At 55.3% G+C, this 21713-nt stretch overlaps 1 protein-coding gene across 4 annotated transcripts in view; it reads right to left on the bottom strand.

Moving 5' to 3' along the window:
* Window positions 1-21713, bottom strand: part of CELSR1 (cadherin EGF LAG seven-pass G-type receptor 1) — a 150428-nt gene that overhangs the window by 60045 nt on the left and 68670 nt on the right. For all 4 annotated transcript variants that reach the window (XM_082422193.1, XM_082422190.1, XM_082422191.1 and 1 more), the window contains exons 3-5: window positions 13942-14164; window positions 8442-8557; window positions 7832-7920 (exon numbers count right to left, since the gene is read on the bottom strand). In XM_082422193.1, the coding sequence (XP_082278319.1) occupies window positions 7832-7920; window positions 8442-8557; window positions 13942-14164 (428 nt within the window). The remainder of the gene's footprint in view (window positions 1-7831; window positions 7921-8441; window positions 8558-13941; window positions 14165-21713) is intronic.

Below are 21713 nucleotides of genomic sequence, written 5' to 3'. Positions count from 1 at the left end.
ACTGGTTTCTGCTCTTATCTTTATTCTTTCTTTCCATCTACTTGCTTTGGGTTTATTTTGTTCTTATTTTTGGAAGTTCTTGAGGTGGGAACTCATATTATTGACTTGAGGCTTATTCTCTTTTCTAATATAAGTATGTAATGCTATGAATTTCCCTCTCAGCACTGCTCTACCTTCATCCCACATATTTTGGTATTTTGTATTTCATTCCTTTTAAATTAAAAAAAATTTAAACAAACTTCCTTCCTCCCTTTTCTGAATAATTGAATACTTCATTCAAGTCTCTACGAAGGCCCCTTTTCCCCAGCACCTGCTGGAGTCAGTCAATAGATTCAGGGCTGAGAGAGGTAGCAGCTCACAAGGCTGAGGCTGAATGAGAAGGGCAGCAGGGAGGCAGCCTGGTGAGGGCTGAGGGTGACTGAGGATAGCAGCTAAGTGAGGTGGTGGAATGGTGGGGTTGGCAGACTGTTTAAATAATGGTGGATTGAGATAATAAATAACTATATTGAGGATAATGGGAACAAGGTTTCTCAATGAGCAAGAAAAGATTTACAAATGTGGAAAGGGAAAAAACTAGAATGACTCTGTAGTGCTGGAATGGAATTCAAGGTTTTCAATAAGTAGAGATAGAAATAAATATGAAGTTCAGTATGTGTATATATGAGCATGCACACATACCTATACATGCATATACACACACATCCATGTCCTAGCTCTGCCCAGTGAGAGACTGGGAGTGAGACACCCTAGGAGCAATGAGCATATCTAGCACCTGAATCTTGGTTTCTAAATACCTTTCTTTTTTTTTAACATCTTTATTGGAGTATAATTGCTTTACAATGTTGTGTTAGTTTCTGCTGTATAACGAAGTGAATCAGCCCTATGTATACACATATCCCCATATCCCCTCCCTCTTACGTCTCCATCGCATCCTCCTTATCCCACACCTCTAGGTGGTTGCAAAGCACAGAGCTGATCTCCCTGTGCAACGCAGCTGCTTCCCACTAGCTATCTGTTTTACATTTGGTAGTGTATATATGTCAATGCTACTCTCTCACTTCGTCCCAGCTTACCCTTCCCCCTCCCTGTGTCCCCAAGTCCATTCTCTACGTCTGTGTCTTTATTCCTGTCCTGCCCCTAGGTTCATCAGAACCATTTTCTTTTTTTTTTTAGATTCCATATATATGTATTAGCATATGGTATTTGTTTTTCTCTTTCTGACTTACTTCACTCTGTATGACAGACTCTAGGTCCATCCACCTCACTACAAATAACTCAGTTTCGTTTCTTTTTATGGCTGAGTAATATTCCATTGTACGTACGTGCCACATCTTCTTTATCCATTCATCTGTTGATGGACACTTAGGTTGCTTCCATGTCCTGGCTATTGTAAATAGTGCTGCAATGAACATTGTGGTACATCACTCTTTTTGAATTATGGTTTTCTCAGGGTATATGCCCAGTAGTGGGATTGCTGGGTCACGTGGTAGTCCTATTCTTAGTTTTTTAAGGAATCTCCATACCGTTCTCCATAGTGGCTGTATCAGTTTACATTCCCACCAACTGTGCAAGAGGGTTCCCTTTTCTGCACACCCCCTCCAGCATTTATTGTTTGTAGATTTTTTGATGATGGCCATTCTGACCGGTGTGAGGTGATACCTTATTGTAGTTTTGATTTGCATTTCTCTAATGATTAGTGATGTTGAGCATCTTTTCATGTGTTTGTTGGCAATCTGTATATCTTCTTTGGAGAAATGTCTGTTTAGGTCTTCTGCCCATTTTTGGATTGGGCTGTTTGTTCTTTTGATATTGAGCTGCATGAGCTGCTTGTATATTTTGGAGATTAATCCTCTGTCAGTTGCTTTGTTTGCAAACATTTTCTCCCACTCTGAGGGCTGTCTTTTCATCTTGTTTATGGTTTCCTTTGCTGTGCAAAAAGCTTTTAAGTTTCATTAGGTCCCATTTGTTTATTTTTGCTTTTATTTCCATTTCTCTAGGAGGTGGGTCAAAAAGGATCTTGCTGTGATTTATGTCATAGAGTGTTCTGCCTATGTTTTCCTCTAAGAGTTTTATAGTGTCTGGCCTTACATTTGGTCTTTAATCCATTTTGAGTTTATTTTTGTGTATGGTGTTAGGAAGTGTTCTAATTTCACTCTTTTATATGTAGCTGTCCAGTTTTCCCAGCACCACTTATTGAAGAGGCTGTCTTTTCTCCATTGTATACTCTTGCCTCCTTTAACAAAGATAAAGTGACCACAGGTACGTGGGTTTATCTCTGGGCTTTCTATCCTGTTCCATTGATCTATATTTCTGTTTTTGTGCCAGTACCATACTGTCTTGATTACTGTAGCTTTGTAGTATAGTCTGAAGTCCAGGAGCCTGATTCCTCCAGCTCCGTTTTTCTTTCTCAAGATTGCTTTGGCTATTCGGGGTCTTTTGTGTTTCCATACAAATTGTGCAACTAAATACCTTTCTTTATTAAAAGAATCCAGAGTTCTGTGGGTAAAATGACCCTTCTCCCTCCCTCCCTCTCTCCCTCTCTCTCCCTCTCCCTCCCTCTCTTTCTCTATCTCCCTCTCCTTCTCACTCTCTCTCTCTCTCCCTCTCCCCTTCTCCTCTTCCCTACGCCACCCCTTCCACATCCTCTGGAGCATCAGTTCCTGGACAGCAATAGAGTTTTATCTCTTTTGTCTTCTGTAAATCCCCGTACCCTAAACAGTTCCTGGCACACAGCAGGCAGTCAATAACTGCTCCGTGTATTAATGAATGAACAAAGGCATGAAGGAAGGGCTGCAGGGAGTGACGAGGGAGGCCAGGCAGCCACACCCAGAGGACCACATACACCACAGCAGGTCTACAGGACCCCAGGAGAACTTTCATCAAGACCAGCCTGAAACAAGATTCTGAGTGGAAGCCCTTGAGTTTTCTGGAACATTTGAGGAAGCAGAGGGAGACCCCCCTGACCCCAGGGTGTGGTGGATCACATCCCTCTGCACCACCCCATGCACAGCCCACTTCCCTGGAACCCCTGGAATACAGTGTGTGACACAGACCCAAGAGGTTATGAATGACTTGAACAAGCCAGGTCTGAAGTACTGCCGGGGCAGAGTAGTCCCTAATGAACCCGTACCAGTGGCCCCTTCCCCAAGGTCATGGGCATCTCCAGCACTGGGATGCTCTGCTCAGTGATCTCAGAGGATGCTGACATTCGAGAGAAGCAGCTCAGCTGGGGCTCTCACTTCACGAAGATGCTTTCAGCGCTGGACCAAAGACAACTCTTGTCATCTCAGAGTCACTCAAACCAGAACAGGCCGTCTGCCGAGGCCCCGCCCAGGATCCTATCAAACTCCTCCTGGATGATGGTGTCAGCATCCCCGAGGCCCAGCTGGGCTCCCGGACAAGGTGAGGGCCTCCAGGTAATCCTTCCAGACGCCCAGGGCAAGGGCCCCGCCGGGCGCACGATAGGCACTCAGTGAGTGCGTGACTGTCCTCTCAGGCGTCCCCCCCAGGAAGAGCGGAGATGCCACATTATAGACGCTTCCACAGGAGGGTGCTTCTCCCCCTCCCCACGGCCCCCAGGGTCTCTACACCAAACATTTTGACACCGAAGGGCAAGGGGAAAGGGCAGACACCCCGAAGAGCCCTGACTACCGCCAAACCTGAGTTCCAACTGCAAAGAAATCATTTTAGAACGATCTACACAAAACTATCATCTCACAACAACCTGCACAAACTCTTGCATCAGGCGCATTCACTCTTTTGCGACTTGGCAGGGGAAATGTTTACCTATTGTGCACAATAGCATCGGAAAAAAAAGCACATCTGTGACGAAGTGATGACCACAAATCCTCCAAATCCTCCCCAAACCTCCAGGGGTAGGTGTGGGCGGCGGGGCTCTGGGTTCCATCTGCGCTTGACGGAGTTCGACATGTTTCTGCAAAGCATCCGCCTTTAACATACCTTCCCAGGAAAACGCCCAGCCCCAGCGGGCACCCAGGCTCCACTGAAGGTGAATTATATCACCAGACCTTCCCGCTTCAAATGCCACCAAGCAGGAAAACAAAGTAAGTTGACTTTGCCCGGCTCCCTGCCTGGGGGCACCAACCCATAGGGACCACATCAAGCGGCCCTGTTCTCTGATTTCTGGCTGCCTTTGGCCAAGGGGGAGCCTAAGGAAATGGGAGGGAGGGCGGAGAGAGCCGTCAGGAGGTCGCTTCTCTGCACAGGTGGCTTCTCTCCATGACCCCTCCTATCTGGGTTCCATTCTGCCCTCTCCCCTGGTTCCTCTCGGCCTCAGGGCTGTCACAGCCCCGGGTCCTGCACTGCCCATCATGGGTGCCCTGCACCCTGCGCCCCTTTGGTGATACACCCTCCTGGGACCATCCTGGTGAGGTTTCCACCTACTTCCTGGGTGTGTGTGTGTGTGTGGCGGGGGTGACTGGTAAAATAGCCCAGACAGGCTCCTGGGCCCCAGAAGACTTGGGGAGGGTCCAAGGGGCCCCAGAGGTTTCCCACACAGGACCCACTCTAAGGACCAGACACGACGCGGATGACACAACAGGTGCCCGCAGAGCAGAGCGACGCGCCCCTCCCGGACCACTTCCAGCGCTGCCCTCCTTCCCATCCGTCCGGCCACGCACCCTGACGTGGGCCCTGCGCACTGCCCCCACGCCCCCCTCCAAACCTGCTCGCCCCCTGCCGAGCCCCGCCCGGGCCCCTGGACACATGAGTGCCTCGGGCCCTGAGACACAAAGCTCCCAGGAGACCCATGTCCCTAATCCAGAGCACTTCGGGCACTTCCCATTGTGTGATGAGGGAAACCACAGCAGGGGGGCCTCAGAGTCTACCTGCAAACTGCTTGGTTTCCTCCATCAAACAGCCGAGGGCAGGAGAGGAAATAGCTGAGCTGGCAGCAGGGGAAAGGCCTAATCCCGCGCTCAGGATCTGCTTCAGGTGCCGCTGAAAGGCTGGCCCTGGGAACGGAAGCGATGGGTGGCCGTGATCCACGGCCACAGCGTGTTCTCTCACGTGGGCTCCTCCTTCCTTCTCCCGGGGGCATCCCGGGGGCCCTTTAGGATCGAGTTGCCTCCTCGGTGCTCCCTGGAGGGTCCCTGCGAGCAGACCCTCGTGATGCTTCCCGCGTGCCTGACGATGGTCAAGAATGATGGATGCCTCCGGACCTGGGCAGGGCTGGCGGAGCCAGAGGTTCTGTCTCTGCTCAGCTGTGACAGGCTGCTGCTTCAGCCATCGGCAGGTGACTCTGGAACACGCCACGTGCAGGTGCTCTGGTGGGCAACCAAGGCTGACACAGCCCCGAAGCCCGAAGTCGTCAGCTGGCCCTGGGAGATGCGTTTCCCATATAAGCAGGAAGGAAAATGCACCACGTGTGCGTCCTTTGCTTCCCTGACATGGAGCATGGGCCCCAGAGGGTCCCCTCGGCCCATCCCGACTGGTCTGCACCCTACCGAGCGCACAGCCGACTGCCCATCCCTGACGTCCCGGCCCTGCTGGCGAGGGGAGGAGGCCAGAGGCTGAGAGCTCAAAGCTGTGTGAAGCCCAGACCGTGGGGCATGACATCCTTGCCACGTGGCAGGCACCTGCCCCAGAGCAGCGGGCAGGCCAGAGCGTCCATTGCCAACTCTTACTTTTCCTTCTTTCCATTCGAGGGCGTGTGCAACGTCCCGACAAAAGCCTGAATGTGTTTGAGCCAGAAAACCACTGACCCCTTGTCCGCAACCTTGGCCCAGGAGGGGCCAGCCTCGCAGGAGCTCTGCTGCCGACACATCTGCCTGGTGGTCCTGCCCGGACACGGGACAGCCATCCCGACCATGTGAACAGAGGAATCAGGGGTCCATCCGCTGTCCTGCTGGCTGGAGCAGATCCAGGCCCCGACATCAGATGCAACAGTTCCTGCGCTCAGCGGGACTGTGCCCTGTGCTATGGGGACACAGAGGCTCACAGGGCGTGGTCCTGGCCTCGGGGCTCGTGACCCTCCAGGATGCTGGGGCACAGTCTTCGTACCTGTGCGCAGTTGAGAGCTGCTGTCCCTCGGCTGCCTCATCGTGACAGAATGGCTGCGGGGGAGACTGTCTCCAGGGCAGAGAGAAGGGGCCGAAACCACCTGACCTCGAGCAGATTGTAGGGGCAGAAGAATTCACTTGGGGGAGTCCGGGGGGCCCCCTCTGTCCTCTAGGGTGAGAGAGGCCCACGGGTAGCAACTGGGGAAAGGACGTCGTGTGGGTTAAGACGTCGTGAAAGAGAAACCCAAGCTGTGTGTCCATCCCATCCTCGAGCCCCCCGGAGCTCAGCAGGAGGCGAGGCTCTGAGGGTCCCACGGCACCCACTGTCTCGCACAGCGGCCACGCAAGGCTGCTCCAGGTGGGCAGCAGGTGGGTGCACCTCACACTGGCTCCTAATTGTCCCAAACAGCCATAGGAGAACAGCTGCAGCAGGAGACTCCAGCGCCTGAGGCGGGGCAGCTAGGAAATCGCACGTGTGTCTTTGGAGGCGCGTTGTCTTCCTTTGGTCCATCCCCCGCCCCCCACCCCACCTCCTTAACTGGCTCAGGCGGCCCTGCATCAAGCACTGCCGAGCACGGCTGAGACCAGGGCCCCAGGGGGCTAACAGGAATGAGGGCGGCAGGCTGTCCTGGGGGCTGCGGTAGCCCAGACCCCGTCCCAGGCACTGCGAACGCTCTCTGCTTGGTCCCCAGAACCCTGAGAGCAGCACCAGCCCCCGCGTCGCTTCAGATCTGCACCCTGACCCCTCCAGAACCTCTCGCTGCCCTCACGCCAAAGACCGCGCAGGGTTCCACACCCGAGCCAAAACCTACCCGGCCTCTGTCCTGGGCTGGGCGACAGGGGCGTCTCCCGCCCACAGACTGGGGACGAAAACCACGGTCACCGTGCGGGTGGATCACTGCTGGGGACCCAAGTGTTTCGGGTGATGGAGATATGAGACGTGTAGGGTGAGCCATATGTAAACAGGAGGCAGAGGGCGCCGATGGCTGAGGACAGACTAGGGGAAGGACGGCGACAGGAAGGGGTCCGTATGACACAGACCTCAGGCCCAAGCGGTGGGAGAGGTCGCCCATTACCACTGTGTCAAAAAGCTGAAATGCAGTCGACGTGAAAGACAGAAAGCACCCTTCCTGCACGGGTGTATCTCTTACAGGGGGAGGACCCCTAGTCTGCCAGCCAAGCCCAGGCCCAAGCCCTGCGGAGGCCTGGGTCGGGGCTCAATGAGCAGGAGGCACCCTGGAGTTTCCCAGGAAGGAGAAGAGCGGTTTGCAAAAACCACAGCGACTACGGAAAGCACCACAGCGATGGAAAGCGGGGCATTCTGATGCAAAAACCGCCAAGGAGTTTCCTTACAAGCCAATAAACAGCAAAATGAAAGGAAACCCCCCAAAACGCCCAGACCTTCACAGCATTTCCTACGGGAGCCTTCTGACTCTCAGGTTTCATCCAGGTAAGAGTGGACGATTTGGGCTTTGGAACAGTGTTTGAATGGCCTGGAATTTTAGCCACCAGTAATGACTCGGCCGAGGCAGCTGCAATGAATAAGCTCTTTCTACGTCCTTTTCCCCGTGTAGGACTCTGGGATCCCTGAGTCTCCCCGCCCAGCGCTCCCTGGGGGAGTATCCACCCCAGCGCAGGGCTTGGGTATCTTTACACAGACCCTCAACAAATGCTCATTTCCTAAATAACTTTTTCAACCAGCATATTTATTGAAATTTCAGAGTATAAATGTCTAAAGACCAAAAAGCTGCCAGGGCCCCCCCCCACCGGCCACCCGGGCTGGGGGTCGGGTGGGGCGGCGCCGGTCCTACCTTGTTGTAATACTGCACCTGCACCGAGTGCCACCGCCCGTCACTCACGCCCCCAGGAACCTGCGGCGCCACCATCGTCGTGGTCTCACCTGTGGGGCGGGGGGAGGTCCAGAGAGAACAGAGAGGTGAACAGACCACTAAGGCTAAAAGTCCTTCCAACAGCCTGGACGAATGTTCTTTCCAACCACCGGGAAAACATTTTTAACGGCTTTGTCAATATTTTCAATCTACAGCGGCAGAAGCACACTTCAATGATTCCCTAGTTTTTGGAAATTTGAGCTGTGTCTTATAAACAACGCTGCAATGAACATCTTTGTGCGTTCTGCATCTCTCCCACAGGACGGATTCCCAGATGGAGAACCAGGGAATCAGTGGGTCAGCACGCTTGACGGCGCTGCACAGCATGGGGTGGTTTTTTGCTTTTTTGATCGTGCCATGAGGCATGCGGGACCTTAGTTCCCCGACCACGGATCGAACCCATGCCCCCTGCGATGGAAGTGTGGAGTCCTAACCACTGGACCACCAGGGAAGTCCTGATGGGGTGGTTTTAACCAACCAAGGGCCCAGGACGTGCTCCGAGGGTGGCTCCGTCCTGTGCAGGAGGCTTTACCTGCCGAGAAGGTGAGCTGCACCTGCTCATCCACGATCTCCAGGGCGATGAAGTCATGCTTCTCGTTGAAGCGGCCATTATACAGCAGCAGGGCGTTCCTCTCCTGGGTGGCAAACCTGGGGGGGCAAGGGGAAGCACGTCACACAGTGAATGAGCCCGGGGTGGAAGGTCTGCAGGTGGCCTGCAGGTGGGGGAACAAGAGGCTGCCCAGGGCGACAAGCCCGGCCAGAGTGGGCAAGAGCGTGAGTGCACTCGGCAAAGACTCTGGTCCCCAGGACTCTTTTTTTCACATCAGGAGTGGACAGCCCATAAAACCTGATTAGCGATGTTCTCTTCTGGAAGGAGCAAAGCAGATTCCAGGGGGCACTTTGCTTACCACAACCTGTACAGGTGAAAAGATTCCATTCGCACGGTGTTCTAGAAGGATGACACAGCCACTATACCAACTGGAAATGTTTGGACAGTAAACACAGGCAGTGCCTACATCCCACGTACATGCCCCAGGGCACAGGGATGTGGGTGTTGATCACCACCTCAGGGCCTATGCCCCTCGTCTCCACCACCACGCGTCCTTTTGCTCCCAAACCCTACACTCTTCCCTGCCCCCGGGCCTTTGCACCTGCTGTTCCCCCGAGTGGGGAATGATCTTCCCTGGCTCTGCAGATCTCCCAGATGTCACTCCGATTGTGCTTTCCCCAACTCACTTTATCTAAGTTGTGCCCCTCACCCTACAGGCTATCACACCACTCATCTTACTTCTGAAATTATCCTGCTTATTTGTTTGTTTATAAGAATACATGATCCTTTAAGGGGACAGATGATGACTCCCGTTCACTGCTGCATCCCCGAGACCAAAACAGGACCTGGTCCACACAAGCGCTTGATACCGATGTGCTGAATCCACGGACGGATGGCGGCCCACATGAACCAACAGACGCGTGAAAACGAAAGACTTGTCAGACTTGAAGCACCCGGAGTAAAAAACCACTTACTCTGACAAGAGACAAATAGCCTCAGAAAGCCTTCTCCCACCCCCTGTGGAAGCCTTTTCCATCAGACCCGAGGGTCCCCGACACACCAAGTCACCACAAGGCTTCCTCGACGCCCTGGTTACGGAGAACCCGCAAACCTCCGGAGTGAACTCGGGACTGTCTCCTGAGCTAGCCGGATGTCTCTCTCACCGGAGATTAGGTGGGGGAAATTCTTTCCTTTGATTCCAGGTTGGTTTATCCATTTTCACGCGGTAGGAGTCTGTCAGAACCAGACTCAGGCATGTGACCCTAGCCTCTCCCTTGAGTTACATAAAATTGACATTTCCCGCCCAGACCTTGCATCCCCTCGGTTTAGAAGTCAGCAAGTACTGATGACAAACTCTAAAGAAAAAATACCTGCACGGCAAAGTGGAGGCTCTGGGTGTGGAGTGAGCAGGTAGAAGAGCTGAATTAAGACGGGGATGCACTCGACCCCAGGCTCGCTTCCCTTTGGGGGGTCTCACTCTTGTGGGTTTCTCTTTGGACCGAGGTGGGAGCTGGTACAGGGTGGGGGTCAGTGCTGAAATGGTCCTCCGGGCAGGCACCACGCACTGCTGGGAATGGACGATCTAATGATGGGACCCAGGGCCACAGGGAGGGTCTGAACAGCACAAGTAAAAAGGGGAAAGGCCAGAAACAGAAGCCGAGGCCTGGTGAGGGGCCAGGGGAAGAGGGAGAACAAAGGATGGGGATAAGGAGGCGGGCACCAGGGAGCTGAGGCGCCAGGAGCCCAGGCCCTTGGCAAACAGAAACTAGAAAGAGGAGAAGCAGCTTCGAAAGAAACCACCTGAAACAAAAGCCCTGGGCCGGTGCCCCAGCCCACGTTTCTCACAGTACACCCGTCAGGAGGCAGGAGGCCCAACTTCTTCCCGGCCCTGCCCCAGAGCAACCGCAGCCCCGACACGGAACCGTTCTCCTGCCCAGGTTCTGGGGGGGCTTTCTATGATTTTGCTTTTGAAGCTAAACTCCCTGATTTGGCCTCGGCCCCGACCTTTTAGCCATCATCAGGTGTATCGGAAATCGTCCATAAATTGTTGTCACACGTGAGCATCTAAAATACTAGATTTGACAAGCAAGGGGACATACGCTACATTACGTGGACATTTAATTAAACACGACTGTTCTTTAGTTTCTCTGAGTCTGGAGCCACCAGACTTCCTTTGTTGGTTTCCAGCATGTCTGCCGGCCGCTGTGTCCATGGGCCCCCCCCCGCACCAGGACTCTGGTCACCTTTCAGGTCAGCCTCCTGCAGCTTACTCACTGCACTGCCTATGACAGAGGGCTGCCGGCCACACCCAGCTGGTGGGTGGCTATGGCCACGTAGACACCAAAACCACACGCCATCGACCTGTTTGCCAGAAGACACAGAGCACCTTTGATTTGGGGGGCGGACACCCACAGAAGCCTGCTGTTCTCAACATTCCAGCCACGTGGGACACTGAGTGGCCAGGGGTCCCAACGAGGGGCCCTCCTTTTGGAGGCTGTGCCCACGTGGTGGTCTCCTGAGCACAGGGCTTAGGGGCAGAGGGCGGGGACATGGTGGTGGGAGCAGGCAGGCCAGGACCAGGGCCTGGCGCAGAGGCGCAGAGAGAGAAACGGGGGGGGCCACAGCAAGTGCCAGCTCACGCGAGTCCAAACAACACCCCTGGAGAGGGAGCCTCACCAGCTGTTTTACAGGGCGGGGTGGAGCCCTGAACCGTGGGCCAAAACGTGGGCAGTCACCCTAAAACAGCGGCCCAAATGGCCCAAACCTTAAAACTGCTCTTACAATCAAACAATACTGCAGCCTTGCAGCCGGGCCCAGGGGGCCAACCGGAGCTGTATCTCCCACCCCTCCCTCTTTCAAGTTCCCGGGAAAGGGGGTGATGTTCTAAGGATGAGAAACAGAGCCACGAGTAGGGCGCCCGGCATGCACACGGGCTCCACAGGTGACAGCTGCTCTTGCTATTTTATTAAAGCTGGTCTCCAAGGGAAATTCAGGAAGAGGGCAGAACGTGGGAAACACCTGCAGATCAGGACAAGGTGGCCCTGGGCCCGTATCCTTTACGGGGGCGGGGGCCAGGGGGCGGGAGATTAAGAGCACAGGTTACACGCAGGGCCTGGGGGTCCCACCGGACAGCCTATGACCTTGGGCACGTTTTTCAACCTTTCTGCCTCAGTTTCCTCACCTGCGAGATGGGGAGAACAGTGATACCAGCTCTCAGGGTTCCTGCGAGAAGGAAATGGGCCTGACAGGTGAGGTGCCAGGGCAGGGCCAGCACAAAACCCGAATGCGGCCTCTGAGGGATCCACGCTGAAGTCTGTGATGAGTCGGGCAGAGCCCAGAAGGTACTTCAGCAGGGACCAGTCTCCCTAAACAGAACGTCCTCCAAGGGGACGCCGTCTGCACCCCACACAGATGTCCGAGCCCAAGAATGTACCAAGGGGCTGAAGCAGGCCAAAGTGGGTGCAGGGGTCTGCCTGCCTCTGCAGAGCTCCCAGCAGACACTCCAGGCCACTCAGAATGCCCGGAATGTTCTCCCCCTGCAACTCAACCCCCTCCCACCCCCCACCGGGCCGAAGAGCCCCTCCTCTGGGAGAGCGGGAGCCCCCCGGCCAACGTCTTGGGGCCACAGCGGGGAGCATGGGCGCTCGTGCTTTGTGAGAGTGGAACTACCAGCTAGCTGCTCGCCTGGGCGCCTGGGTGTCACGACACAGGACAAAAAGCCCCTGAGGAGCTTCGGGCCAGTGGGCGGACAGGCACAGAGAGAGAGCTGGACCTCAGCACAGTGATGAGCGCAGGCACAGCAATCCTAGGGCAGAAGCCCGGAAACACCAGCCAGGGAGCCCGTGTGGCCGTTTAAAGGTTTCAAAAGGACATGCATCTGCTTTGGAGACTTTAGCCCAATCAAATCATCTGACAACCAGGAAAAAAAATCAGGATCAGGAAATCTGGCATGAGTTCACACCCCCAACCAATGATCCAGTATGAAGGATGGGTTTAGAGCAAAAAGATCTGAGCCGCAATGTAGAAAACCCGCCAACGACTCAAGCCCCCATGTTACCCAAGTGCCCTCATCTGGACCTTTCTTTAGGGGCAGTCAGGGTGGACGGCGGCCTGATCCTGCAAGCAGGAACATCAAAGGCTGAAGGCAGCAGACAAGCAGGCAGTGACCAGACGTCCAGCCGGAGCTGGAATGCAGGTATGGCCCGCCTGGGTCAGGGGGGCTTCCTGAAGGAAGCGGCAGCAGTCGGGCGGGCCGGCAGGAGGGGCCGAGGAAATGCCTGTGCAAGGCTGGGCAGGTCCAGAGAATCACGAGGTGACGGTGGCCATGTCACAGGATGCGAGGTGCCAGAATCGGGGGTCACCAGGGGTCAGCACACAGGGGGCCACCCTGTGCCCTATTAAGAAGTTTGGGTTTTGCCCCAGGTGGCAGGCAGGCCCGGCAGGACTGTCGGACAGGGTTCCACCTGACTCAGGCTGAGAGCAGACGCCACCAGTGCTGTTCCACGGGGGAGAGGCCGGTGGCCCAGGCCAAAGTGCTGGGAACTGGGAGAACAGTGGCGGGCAGGGGAGACATGAGGTCAAGGAACTCACAGGACCTGACCTAGATGGGAGGGGGGGCGAGACGGAGGAGGACTGCCCGGGGGGGTTTCACATCAGCACCACGCGGCGCCTGTTGGCTGCACCGCACCCCTCACCTGCTCGGGGGGGCACCCCCAGGAGAGAAGTCTGCCCCATCCCACTCCGAGATGCCCTGTTCTCCAAAGGGCAGCTCAGAGGAGCATCTTGTTCTGGGGGACACAGAATGCCGCATTCCCCTAATGGGCCCCCTAAACGCTGACCAAATACAAAATACACCCTGTACTACTAAGGTGAACTTGATAGAAGTCTTTACAATGGAAACGACAGATTTTTAAAAGTTAAATTAAATCTAAATTCTCTTGGAGAAAAAGATGCAAAAGTAAAAGAATGGCCACAGCACACAGTCAGCCTGCTTCCTCCTGTTATGGGTTAAAGAACCAGGGCGGGAAGGGGTGAGGCCGCCCGGCCGCGGTTTCCCAGCAAACTGGTGGCACAGCAGGAGCCTACGCTGAGTCTCATTCCCAAGCCTGCTGGGCCCTTTCCCTCCACCTTCTGGCCACCTGGGTGGCAGGGGTGCCCACGTGGTGGCAGGTGAGTAGGACCAGGGCAGCCGGGGGTCGGCTTCATGGGCATGTGAGCTGGGTGGGCAAACAGGGTGCCACACCTGCTAATGCTCTGCTGTCACCAGCTGGAAATTCTTACTTTTTGAACCATAGCTTCAATGTGCATGGGGTCCTACAAATTAAGTGGCCGGTCCTACAGCCAGCGCTGGCCAAGGTGGCTCGACTCTCAGGCCCCAGTGGACGGGTGTTGTTGTTATAGGACAGAGGGATGCGCGGAGACACAAGGCCACCTCCCTAACCTCCAACCACAGGAGGGGTCGCAGGGACGCGCAGGGACTCACGCGAGGGCCACGGTGAAGTGGAAGCGCTGCCTCAGGCCGCGGAAGGTGACGAAGGACTGCGGCGGGAAGCTCCTGGTGGTCACTTCGCAGTAGGGCCTCTCAAACTCGCCGGGGGGGCACACGCAGTGGAAGCCGCCGATCAGCAGGTTCACGCAGGTGCCCCCGTTCTTGCACACGCCGTTGGTGCAGCGGCCGGAGCGTGCGTTCACCTCGCAGTGCTCACCTGGGGGACGAGGGTGCGAGGAGGTCACACGGTGGCCTGCCGGGAGGAGGGGGGCACTGCCCCCACCCAGGCTGCAAACGCCACTGCAGAACCAGCTGCTAGACCCAAACCCGGGGGCACCTGAGGCCTCTGGGAACCACGCTGGAGTCGGGCTGCAATCAGACGTGTGCCATTCCCGCTGGCCTGAGGGCACCCAGCACCCGGTGGGCCGTCTAAGGGTGGCGGGGCAGCGGGTTCCCAGTAAGCACCCCCGGGGGCTCCTCGGCCGAATGCACCAGGTGGCCAAGCTACTCCAACCCTGTCCCTGTCCCGGGCCTGCCGGGGTCCCCGCCCTCGGGGGAGTGGGTGGACCAGGGGAACGTGCAGCTGTGAACACTTCTGGGCATCCAACCCCTTTCTGAACCCCCGGCTGGCTGAGCCTGGCTCCCTTATGAGAGAATCACCTAGAAATAGTGAGGATGACGAGAAGGCCTCGTGCCCTCCCCGCACGCTTGCCCGCACGACGGCTGGCCACCTCCGGGCCTCGTGGGAGACTCGGGAGGCCAGGGTCACTCTGGCCCAGGGCCTCCTGTGTGGCCTCCTCCCTCCCCCACTGCCCGGCCGGGCAACGCTGGATTCCAGTTTGTCTTTAATCATGTCTGCTCCTCCCACTGGCCTCCAACTGTGCTCCAACATCCTCCCTGTGGCCTAATCCCTCACGCCAGGAAGGTTCTGGAAGCTTCCACATAGAAACTGATCAGGCAGCCCAAGCTGACCCCCCCGAGGCCAGTCAGACCCAGAGTGCCCACCGCGGCAGCCAGCAGGGGTCTGACTGGGTGATCCTCGCTCCCTGGGACACAGCCCGGACCTGCCTCTGTCACTGGGTGGACATTGCCAGCCACCCACAGACCCACAGACAGACCACCGGAAACTCCCCAGCTCCCACCAATGTGTGTCACCAGTTTTTGACTTTTAAATGCACGCATTTTAAAATAAAAGTACTACATCGCATACTAAAAAAAAAAAAAGAAATCACTGTGCAAACAGCGCGGCATGGGAAGCCTGCAGCAGTTTCTTGCAGGTCCCCACAGGAAAACATCAGGACAACTGGATGCCCCTGTCGTCCGGCATGTTTGCTCAGTGCGGTACCTTGGAGACCCTCCCTGTTGGCACTTGGAGTTCCCCCTCTTTCTTCCTAATGGCTGCACAGTATTCAGTTAGAGCAGCGGTCCCCAACCTTTTTGGCACCAGGGACTGGTTTCCTGGAAGACAATTTTTCCACGGACGGTGAGTGGTGGAGGGGTGGCGGGGGGGTGGGGGGAGTCAGGGATGGCTCAGGGGGTAATGCGAGCGATGGGGAGTGGCAGATGTAGCTTCGCTTGCTCCCCCGCCGCTCACCTCCTGCTGTGCAGCCCGGTTCCTGGGGGTTGGGGACCCCTGCGATAGAGGACCCCATCAGAATTTACATCACTAATGTTTCTTGTTCTACTACTGATGGACACGGGGCTGTTTATAGCTCGCTTTTATTGCAGGTAACTTTCTGATATACATCCTTGGCGTGTTTTAAGAATCTCTCTCTCGAGAAAATTCCTAAAAGTGATGAATCAAAACAAAGGTACACACAGTTGACATTTTGCGGCCGCACTTTTTGGCTAACCCAATATTTCCAAACCGTCCTCCCCAAAAGGATGCACGAACTCACATCCTCGCCAACACAAGGTATGTTCAACCTGTAAAATATTTTGCATTTCTGACAAATGAATCTTCGAGGTGTTTTATCTGCAATAATTTTTGATGAGATTCAACATCTGCCTGAATTTTATTGGCAACGTCCATTTCCTTTCTCTGAACTGCCTGACTATTCCTGTGTTCATTTTTCAATGATGGTTGGTCTTGTTTTTATTGTGTTACACAAGGTCCTCATAAATTTCAGAAATTAACTATTCTCTGCCATTTCTGTGGTAACTCCCTCCTGGCTTAAGTTTAACTTTCAACTTATTTATGTATTTGTAGTCACGTAAAAAGGTTATATCTGCATATGGTCATATTTATCAATGTTTCCTTTGCAATGCTTGTGCTCTCAGGTTATTAAAAGGCTGGTATGAAGAGATACGAAACCTGGAGCTCCAGAGACATCCGGCACCAGGATCCTCGGTGCACACAGAAGCGTGCATTCAAGCGGCAGCACCGTCCTGGAACCCAAAGTCACTGGGATCCCCAGACATGGGCTTCCCTGGATGCCCTCTGTGCCTTTTCAATATTGAACCATGTGAATACATTACCTACTGTCTCAGTGTGCTCGGGCTGCCGTAACAAAATACCATGGGCTGGGGGCTTAAACAACAGAAGTGTATTTCTCACGGTTCTAGAGGCTAGAAGTAGCAGCGAGATCAGGGTACCAGCACGGCTGGGGTCTGGTGAGGCCTCTCTTCCCAGCTGCCCACTCACTCTGTCCTCACACGGCCCTTCCTCTGTGTGTGTGCGCACAGAAAGAGGCAGAGATTTCTGTTGCCTCTGCTTATGTGGACACTAATCCCATCGGATCAGGGCCCACCCTGATCATTTACCCGAATTACTTCCTGTAGGGCCCACCTCCAGATACAGTCCCATTGTGGAGTTAGGGCTGCAACCTAGGAATTTGGGGGGGGACACAATTCAGACCAGAGCAGGCATGTATGAGACAATTGGGAATTTGAACAAACTGGATAGTGATACTAAAATGTATCATCATTTTAAAAAAGAAAGCTTAGATGCTGCGGAAGAGTGGGTACGGTGGTGTACCCCACATGTCCCTCCAGGACCAAGGTTCCAGAGCGCTGGGTGACGGTGGCTCACAGCTGAGTCTCCGCACTCAGATCCTCCTCCCGAAATCCCTCACCCAAGGTTGCATAGCCCTTGCTGGGGCAGCTCACAGCCAGCGACGGGTGAGCGTGGAGATGGAGGGGCCCAGCCCCTTGGGCTAGTGCAGCCACCTCGGCACTGTATCTCCAGAGCTGAGACGCGGGGTCCACAGAGGCTTTTGCTGCCACTGCACTGCAGCCCAACCTCTCCTCTGCACAGCCCTGGGAGCCCCCCACCCCTGCCCCCTGCCCCTGCCCACGCATGGCTCCCGAGAAGGCAGATCTCGGGCCTCAGGGTCTGTTTCTCAGGGAGGCCAACCTTCAAGCATGCAGATTTTAGAGGGGTCAATAATTGACTGGTGTAAGAAAATCCTTTCAACCTTCCAAGGGAGCCACTTCAGAATGAGCTTCCTTTTGAGGAACAGGTGAAACTGATCTGTAATTAGCATAACAAGCATCAGAAACAAATCTGAACTTCCTCTACTTCCTTCCCAGGTTGCAACACCCAAGAATGCACAACTTGCTAAGCAAAGGTAACCCAGTCTGAGTCCCTCAAAAACAGGGAGGAGAGTCGCAATCATTGACCTCTACTGACTTACATAACCGTGCAGGGGCCACCAGGCCGGGGACCCAGGGCAAAGCCCACCCCCAGGGCCGGACAGGGTCAGATGGGTTCTTTTTCATCCCCCTCCTCCCCACCAGGCAGGGCAGGGAGGGAGAGGCCAGAAGGCCCAGCCAGGTCACCCACCTGTTCTCCCCCAGCAGGGGCTGCCCCCAAGGAACCTTGTGAGCAGAGGATTCACATGCTGCTCAAAGGAAAAGGACGGCGGCCCAGCCGGCTGCAGACCCTCCTCTCAGCTCCACCAGCAATGGAAACTGTCTGATCTCCCCCCCACTGCCCCCCTGCCCACTCCCGGGATAGCAGGTGCCCTGCTGGCCCCAGAACACTGGGCTCGGCCACCCCGCCAGGCAGGCTGTGTGCACAAATACACGCATGTGCACACATAACCTCACACACACTCGTGTACACACACCTGTGCCCTCACTCACATCCAGTCACACGCTGCTGACACATCTTCGCACATACACCCTCACACACACACTCGTCTTCACACGCATTCACACCCATAAATGCATTCACACCCTCACACACACCCTCAGCTGCACACGTACACACCTGCACACACAGACAACCCCCCCCACATTCACACCCTCACACACACACTCTCACGCTAATCCCCGCTCCTGACGTCTTCTCCAGGTGGGCAGCCTGCAGCCTCCTTAAATTCTAGTCATTAATTTTAAATGCTTAGCTGAAAGTGTATTTGTTCTTCATACACTTCAAATTCTTTAATCTCTACTTTTAAAATACATGTGACGTCTGGGAGTGTTTGCCTTCCAAGTCCCAACTTGGCAGGTCAAGGGCATTCTGAAATAATAAAGCCGCCGTGAGAGGACGGGGTGGGCCGTGCTCCCCAAACCATGACGGCAAACAAATGCGGTTCCGGCACGGCCCCTTCCCACGGTGCTCTGCCTGTGGTGTTCCAGAATCCTGCCCATCCGGGCTCGGCCCAGGTGGTCAATGTCACCAGGATGAAAGCACAGCCCATGCCCCCAGTGCGGCCACAGCAGCTCCCAAGCTCTGCCCTCGTGTTGACTGGAAGTCTCAACTCCTCCACCTCCGCCTCAGCATCTGAGGACTCCTACAGTGCCCTCTCAAGGGCCACCTGCTACCGAGGCCCAGAGAAGGAAGGCCCCGAGCGCGCGCGCGCGCGCGCACACACACACACACACACACACACACACACACACACACACAGCACCCTTCATTCAATTCCCGAAGACCTGAACTGGACTCTGCTGACGGTATTTCTGCTCACGTGTGGTTTTCAGCGGCTGCAGGGAAGCCTCGCTCCTCAGGCCGCCCCTGTGAACGGGAGGACGGCAGAGCAGGACCCGTGCGCCCCACAGCCATGCAGCTCAGGCAGCTGCCTTAAAGCGCCCGCTGCCCCGTGGAAAGCGCGTGATCGTGTGTGGGGTTATTCTGTCCCTCTACTTAACCAATCGTGCAATTTCAAATCAGCTGCAGATACAGCTAAGTCTCCGTGAAGCTGTTTGTTTTAAGCACAAAAGATACCTTTTCACTTCCAATAGGTCGTTGTGGTATTCGTTTCCTGGCACTGCTGTAACAGGTACAACAAATCTGGTGGCTTAAAAAGAACAGAAATGTTTTCTCTCATAGCTCTGGGGGCCGAAAGTCCAGAATGAAGGTGTGGGCGGGGCCGCACTCCCTCTGCAGGCTCCAGGGGAGGAGCCTTCCTGCCTCTTCCAGCTGATGGGGGCTCCCTGTGTTCCCTGGGCTGTGGCTTCATCACCCATCTCTGCCATCACATGGCCGTCTTCCCTGGGTCTCAAATCTCCCCCTCCTTTCTCTTATAAGGACGCCAGTCACTGGATTCAGGGTGGACCCTAAATCCAGGATGATTTTACTATTCATCGAGAGCCTTACTAATTACATCTGGAAAGACCCTATGTCCAAAGGAGGTCACATTCTGAGGTTCTGGACACGAATCTGGGGGTGATACTACTCGACCACTCTAGCGGCCCTCCACGTCTGTCCTAGAGTTACAATCATAGTAAATGTCGGCCTCTGCAAACACGGAGACCCGAGGTGAAGCAGCACCTGACCCTGTGGGGCTGCATTCCGCAGCCTCCGAGAGACTCACCGGGCTCTGGTTTCTCTGCCCTCTGGGAACGCTCTTCCCGGCCTCTCCCACCAGGCCAGTAAGGGGCGGTGGGCCAGGGCCAGCTCCCCACCTCCGCAGCCGTGCCTCAGGCCCCTCCTCTGGGGCCCACACACAGCCATCCAACCCCTTCTCCCCTTGTTCTCTCCTCCGAAAACCCAGGCTTCAAACCTGTCTTCCCTCGCCAAGCCTGTTCTCCGGGTCCCCCACCTGGAGAGGGTCCTGCAGCTGCCCAGAGAGGGGGGCCAGGAGCTCCAGAGCCACCCCCTCCCCTTCTCCCTTGTCCCCACCAGTGCCATCCCCCAGGGTCCGTGTCACTCGCCTGCACTGCCACCTGCACCCCAGTCTACACCAACCCCCATCTGCACAACCACAGACAGCGACCATCTCTCGGGCCCCTGGACCCAGGCCAGCTGCTCATCACCTTGCAGATCTGCCTCTTCTCCACAGAGCACCCGAGAGAGCTTTCCAGAATGCTGGCCTGGCCACACACTGGCTTCAAAACAATCCCCCTGGGCTTCCCTGGTGGCGCAGTGGTTGAGGGTCTGCCTGCCGATTCGGGGGACGCGGGTTTGGGCCCTGGTCTGGGAGGATCCCACATGCCGCGGAGCGGCTGGGCCCGTGGGCCACAGCTGCTGGGCCTGAGCGTCTGGAGCCTGTGCTCCGCAACAAGAGAGCCCGCGATAGTGAGAGGCCCGCGCACCGCAATGAAGAGTGGCCCCCACTCGCCGCAACTGGAGAAAGCCCTCGCACAGAAACGAAGACCCAACACAGCCAAAAATAAAAAAAAATAATAATAAATAAATAATAAATTAAAAAAAAAAAAAACAATCCCGCTGCTCCATAAAGACCCTTCCACCTTGGAGCCTGGCCCTCGGCCACATGCCAGCCCTGTCTACGCCACACTCACCACCTCTCATGCCGGCCATGAGGTCTCCCTCTTTGAAGGGAGGCTGGGGGATTCAATAGGCTAATGGAGACGACCCCCTAGGTCCACACTCATGCATATTCACCACTGTCAACGATCACCCCCTGGTGACCCCCTTTCTTTTCTCTGTGCCTGGCATCCTCTCTGCTGGCCTCTGCAGGTGGCTTCCCCGTGCCTGGATGTAGCCTCATCTCAGGCACCCTGCATCCCCTCAGGAGGCTTCGCCCACCCACCTGACCAGGGCCAGGGCACCCAGGACAGACCCTGATGGGCCCAGAATCTCCCCTCTCCAGAGAGCGCCCATCCCAGCTCCAGGGTGACACCTGCTGTGCAGCTGTTCCCCAGCCTCTGTCTCCCCAGGCTCTGGGGTAGGGGCAGGGGCAGGGTCTGTCTGGGGGTCAAGTCTAAGAATATCCAGCACACAGAGGGTGCCTGACAAACGCCCGGCACGTAGCAGGTACTCGACGAATGCTTGTGAGATGAAGTCATAAAAGGCCAGGATTTCCCCCCTTCCAAGCCAATGATGAATGCTGTACAGAATTATAAAAGCTGCATAATTCACAGGTTTGATTCCAATAGTGTTGGGAATTTGTTGATCTAATGAATGAAGAATTAATTCTACAGATAAACACGTTTTTTCTTTTCTTTTTAATAAAAGGCAGTGAGGACTCTGAGCGTGCAGGTTTCAGATGAACTGGGTCCCCTGGAAAGGGTCTCGTCTCTGGGTTCCAGCACCTTCGTTCAGGCCAACCCCAGGCCCCCGTGTGCGCCTCAGCAGGGTGCTTTCCGTGGCAGCCACTCCAGCTAAACTGCACAGTAATCCACTTACATGTTTCTTTAACTGTATCTTCTCCTCAGGGCTGTGCTGGCAGATCCCGACGGCCAGCCCTCGGGGGAAAGCCCTGATTTGCAGAACTGTCCCATTTCCATGGGACATCACAGCCAACCTGGCATCAGAACTCAGAGTTGTGAAGAGATGTGATAGGATGGTTTTTAATTCTTAAAATCACCTGACTTGAGGCAAATAATTAGGACCAAATTTAGTGAGCCCTGTATCT

Source organism: Balaenoptera physalus, assembly GCF_965194825.1.
Source record: "Balaenoptera physalus genome assembly, chromosome: 13".
NCBI classification, from domain to species: Eukaryota; Metazoa; Chordata; class Mammalia; order Artiodactyla; family Balaenopteridae; genus Balaenoptera; species Balaenoptera physalus.
This window is presented reverse-complemented; position numbering and strand designations above follow the sequence as displayed.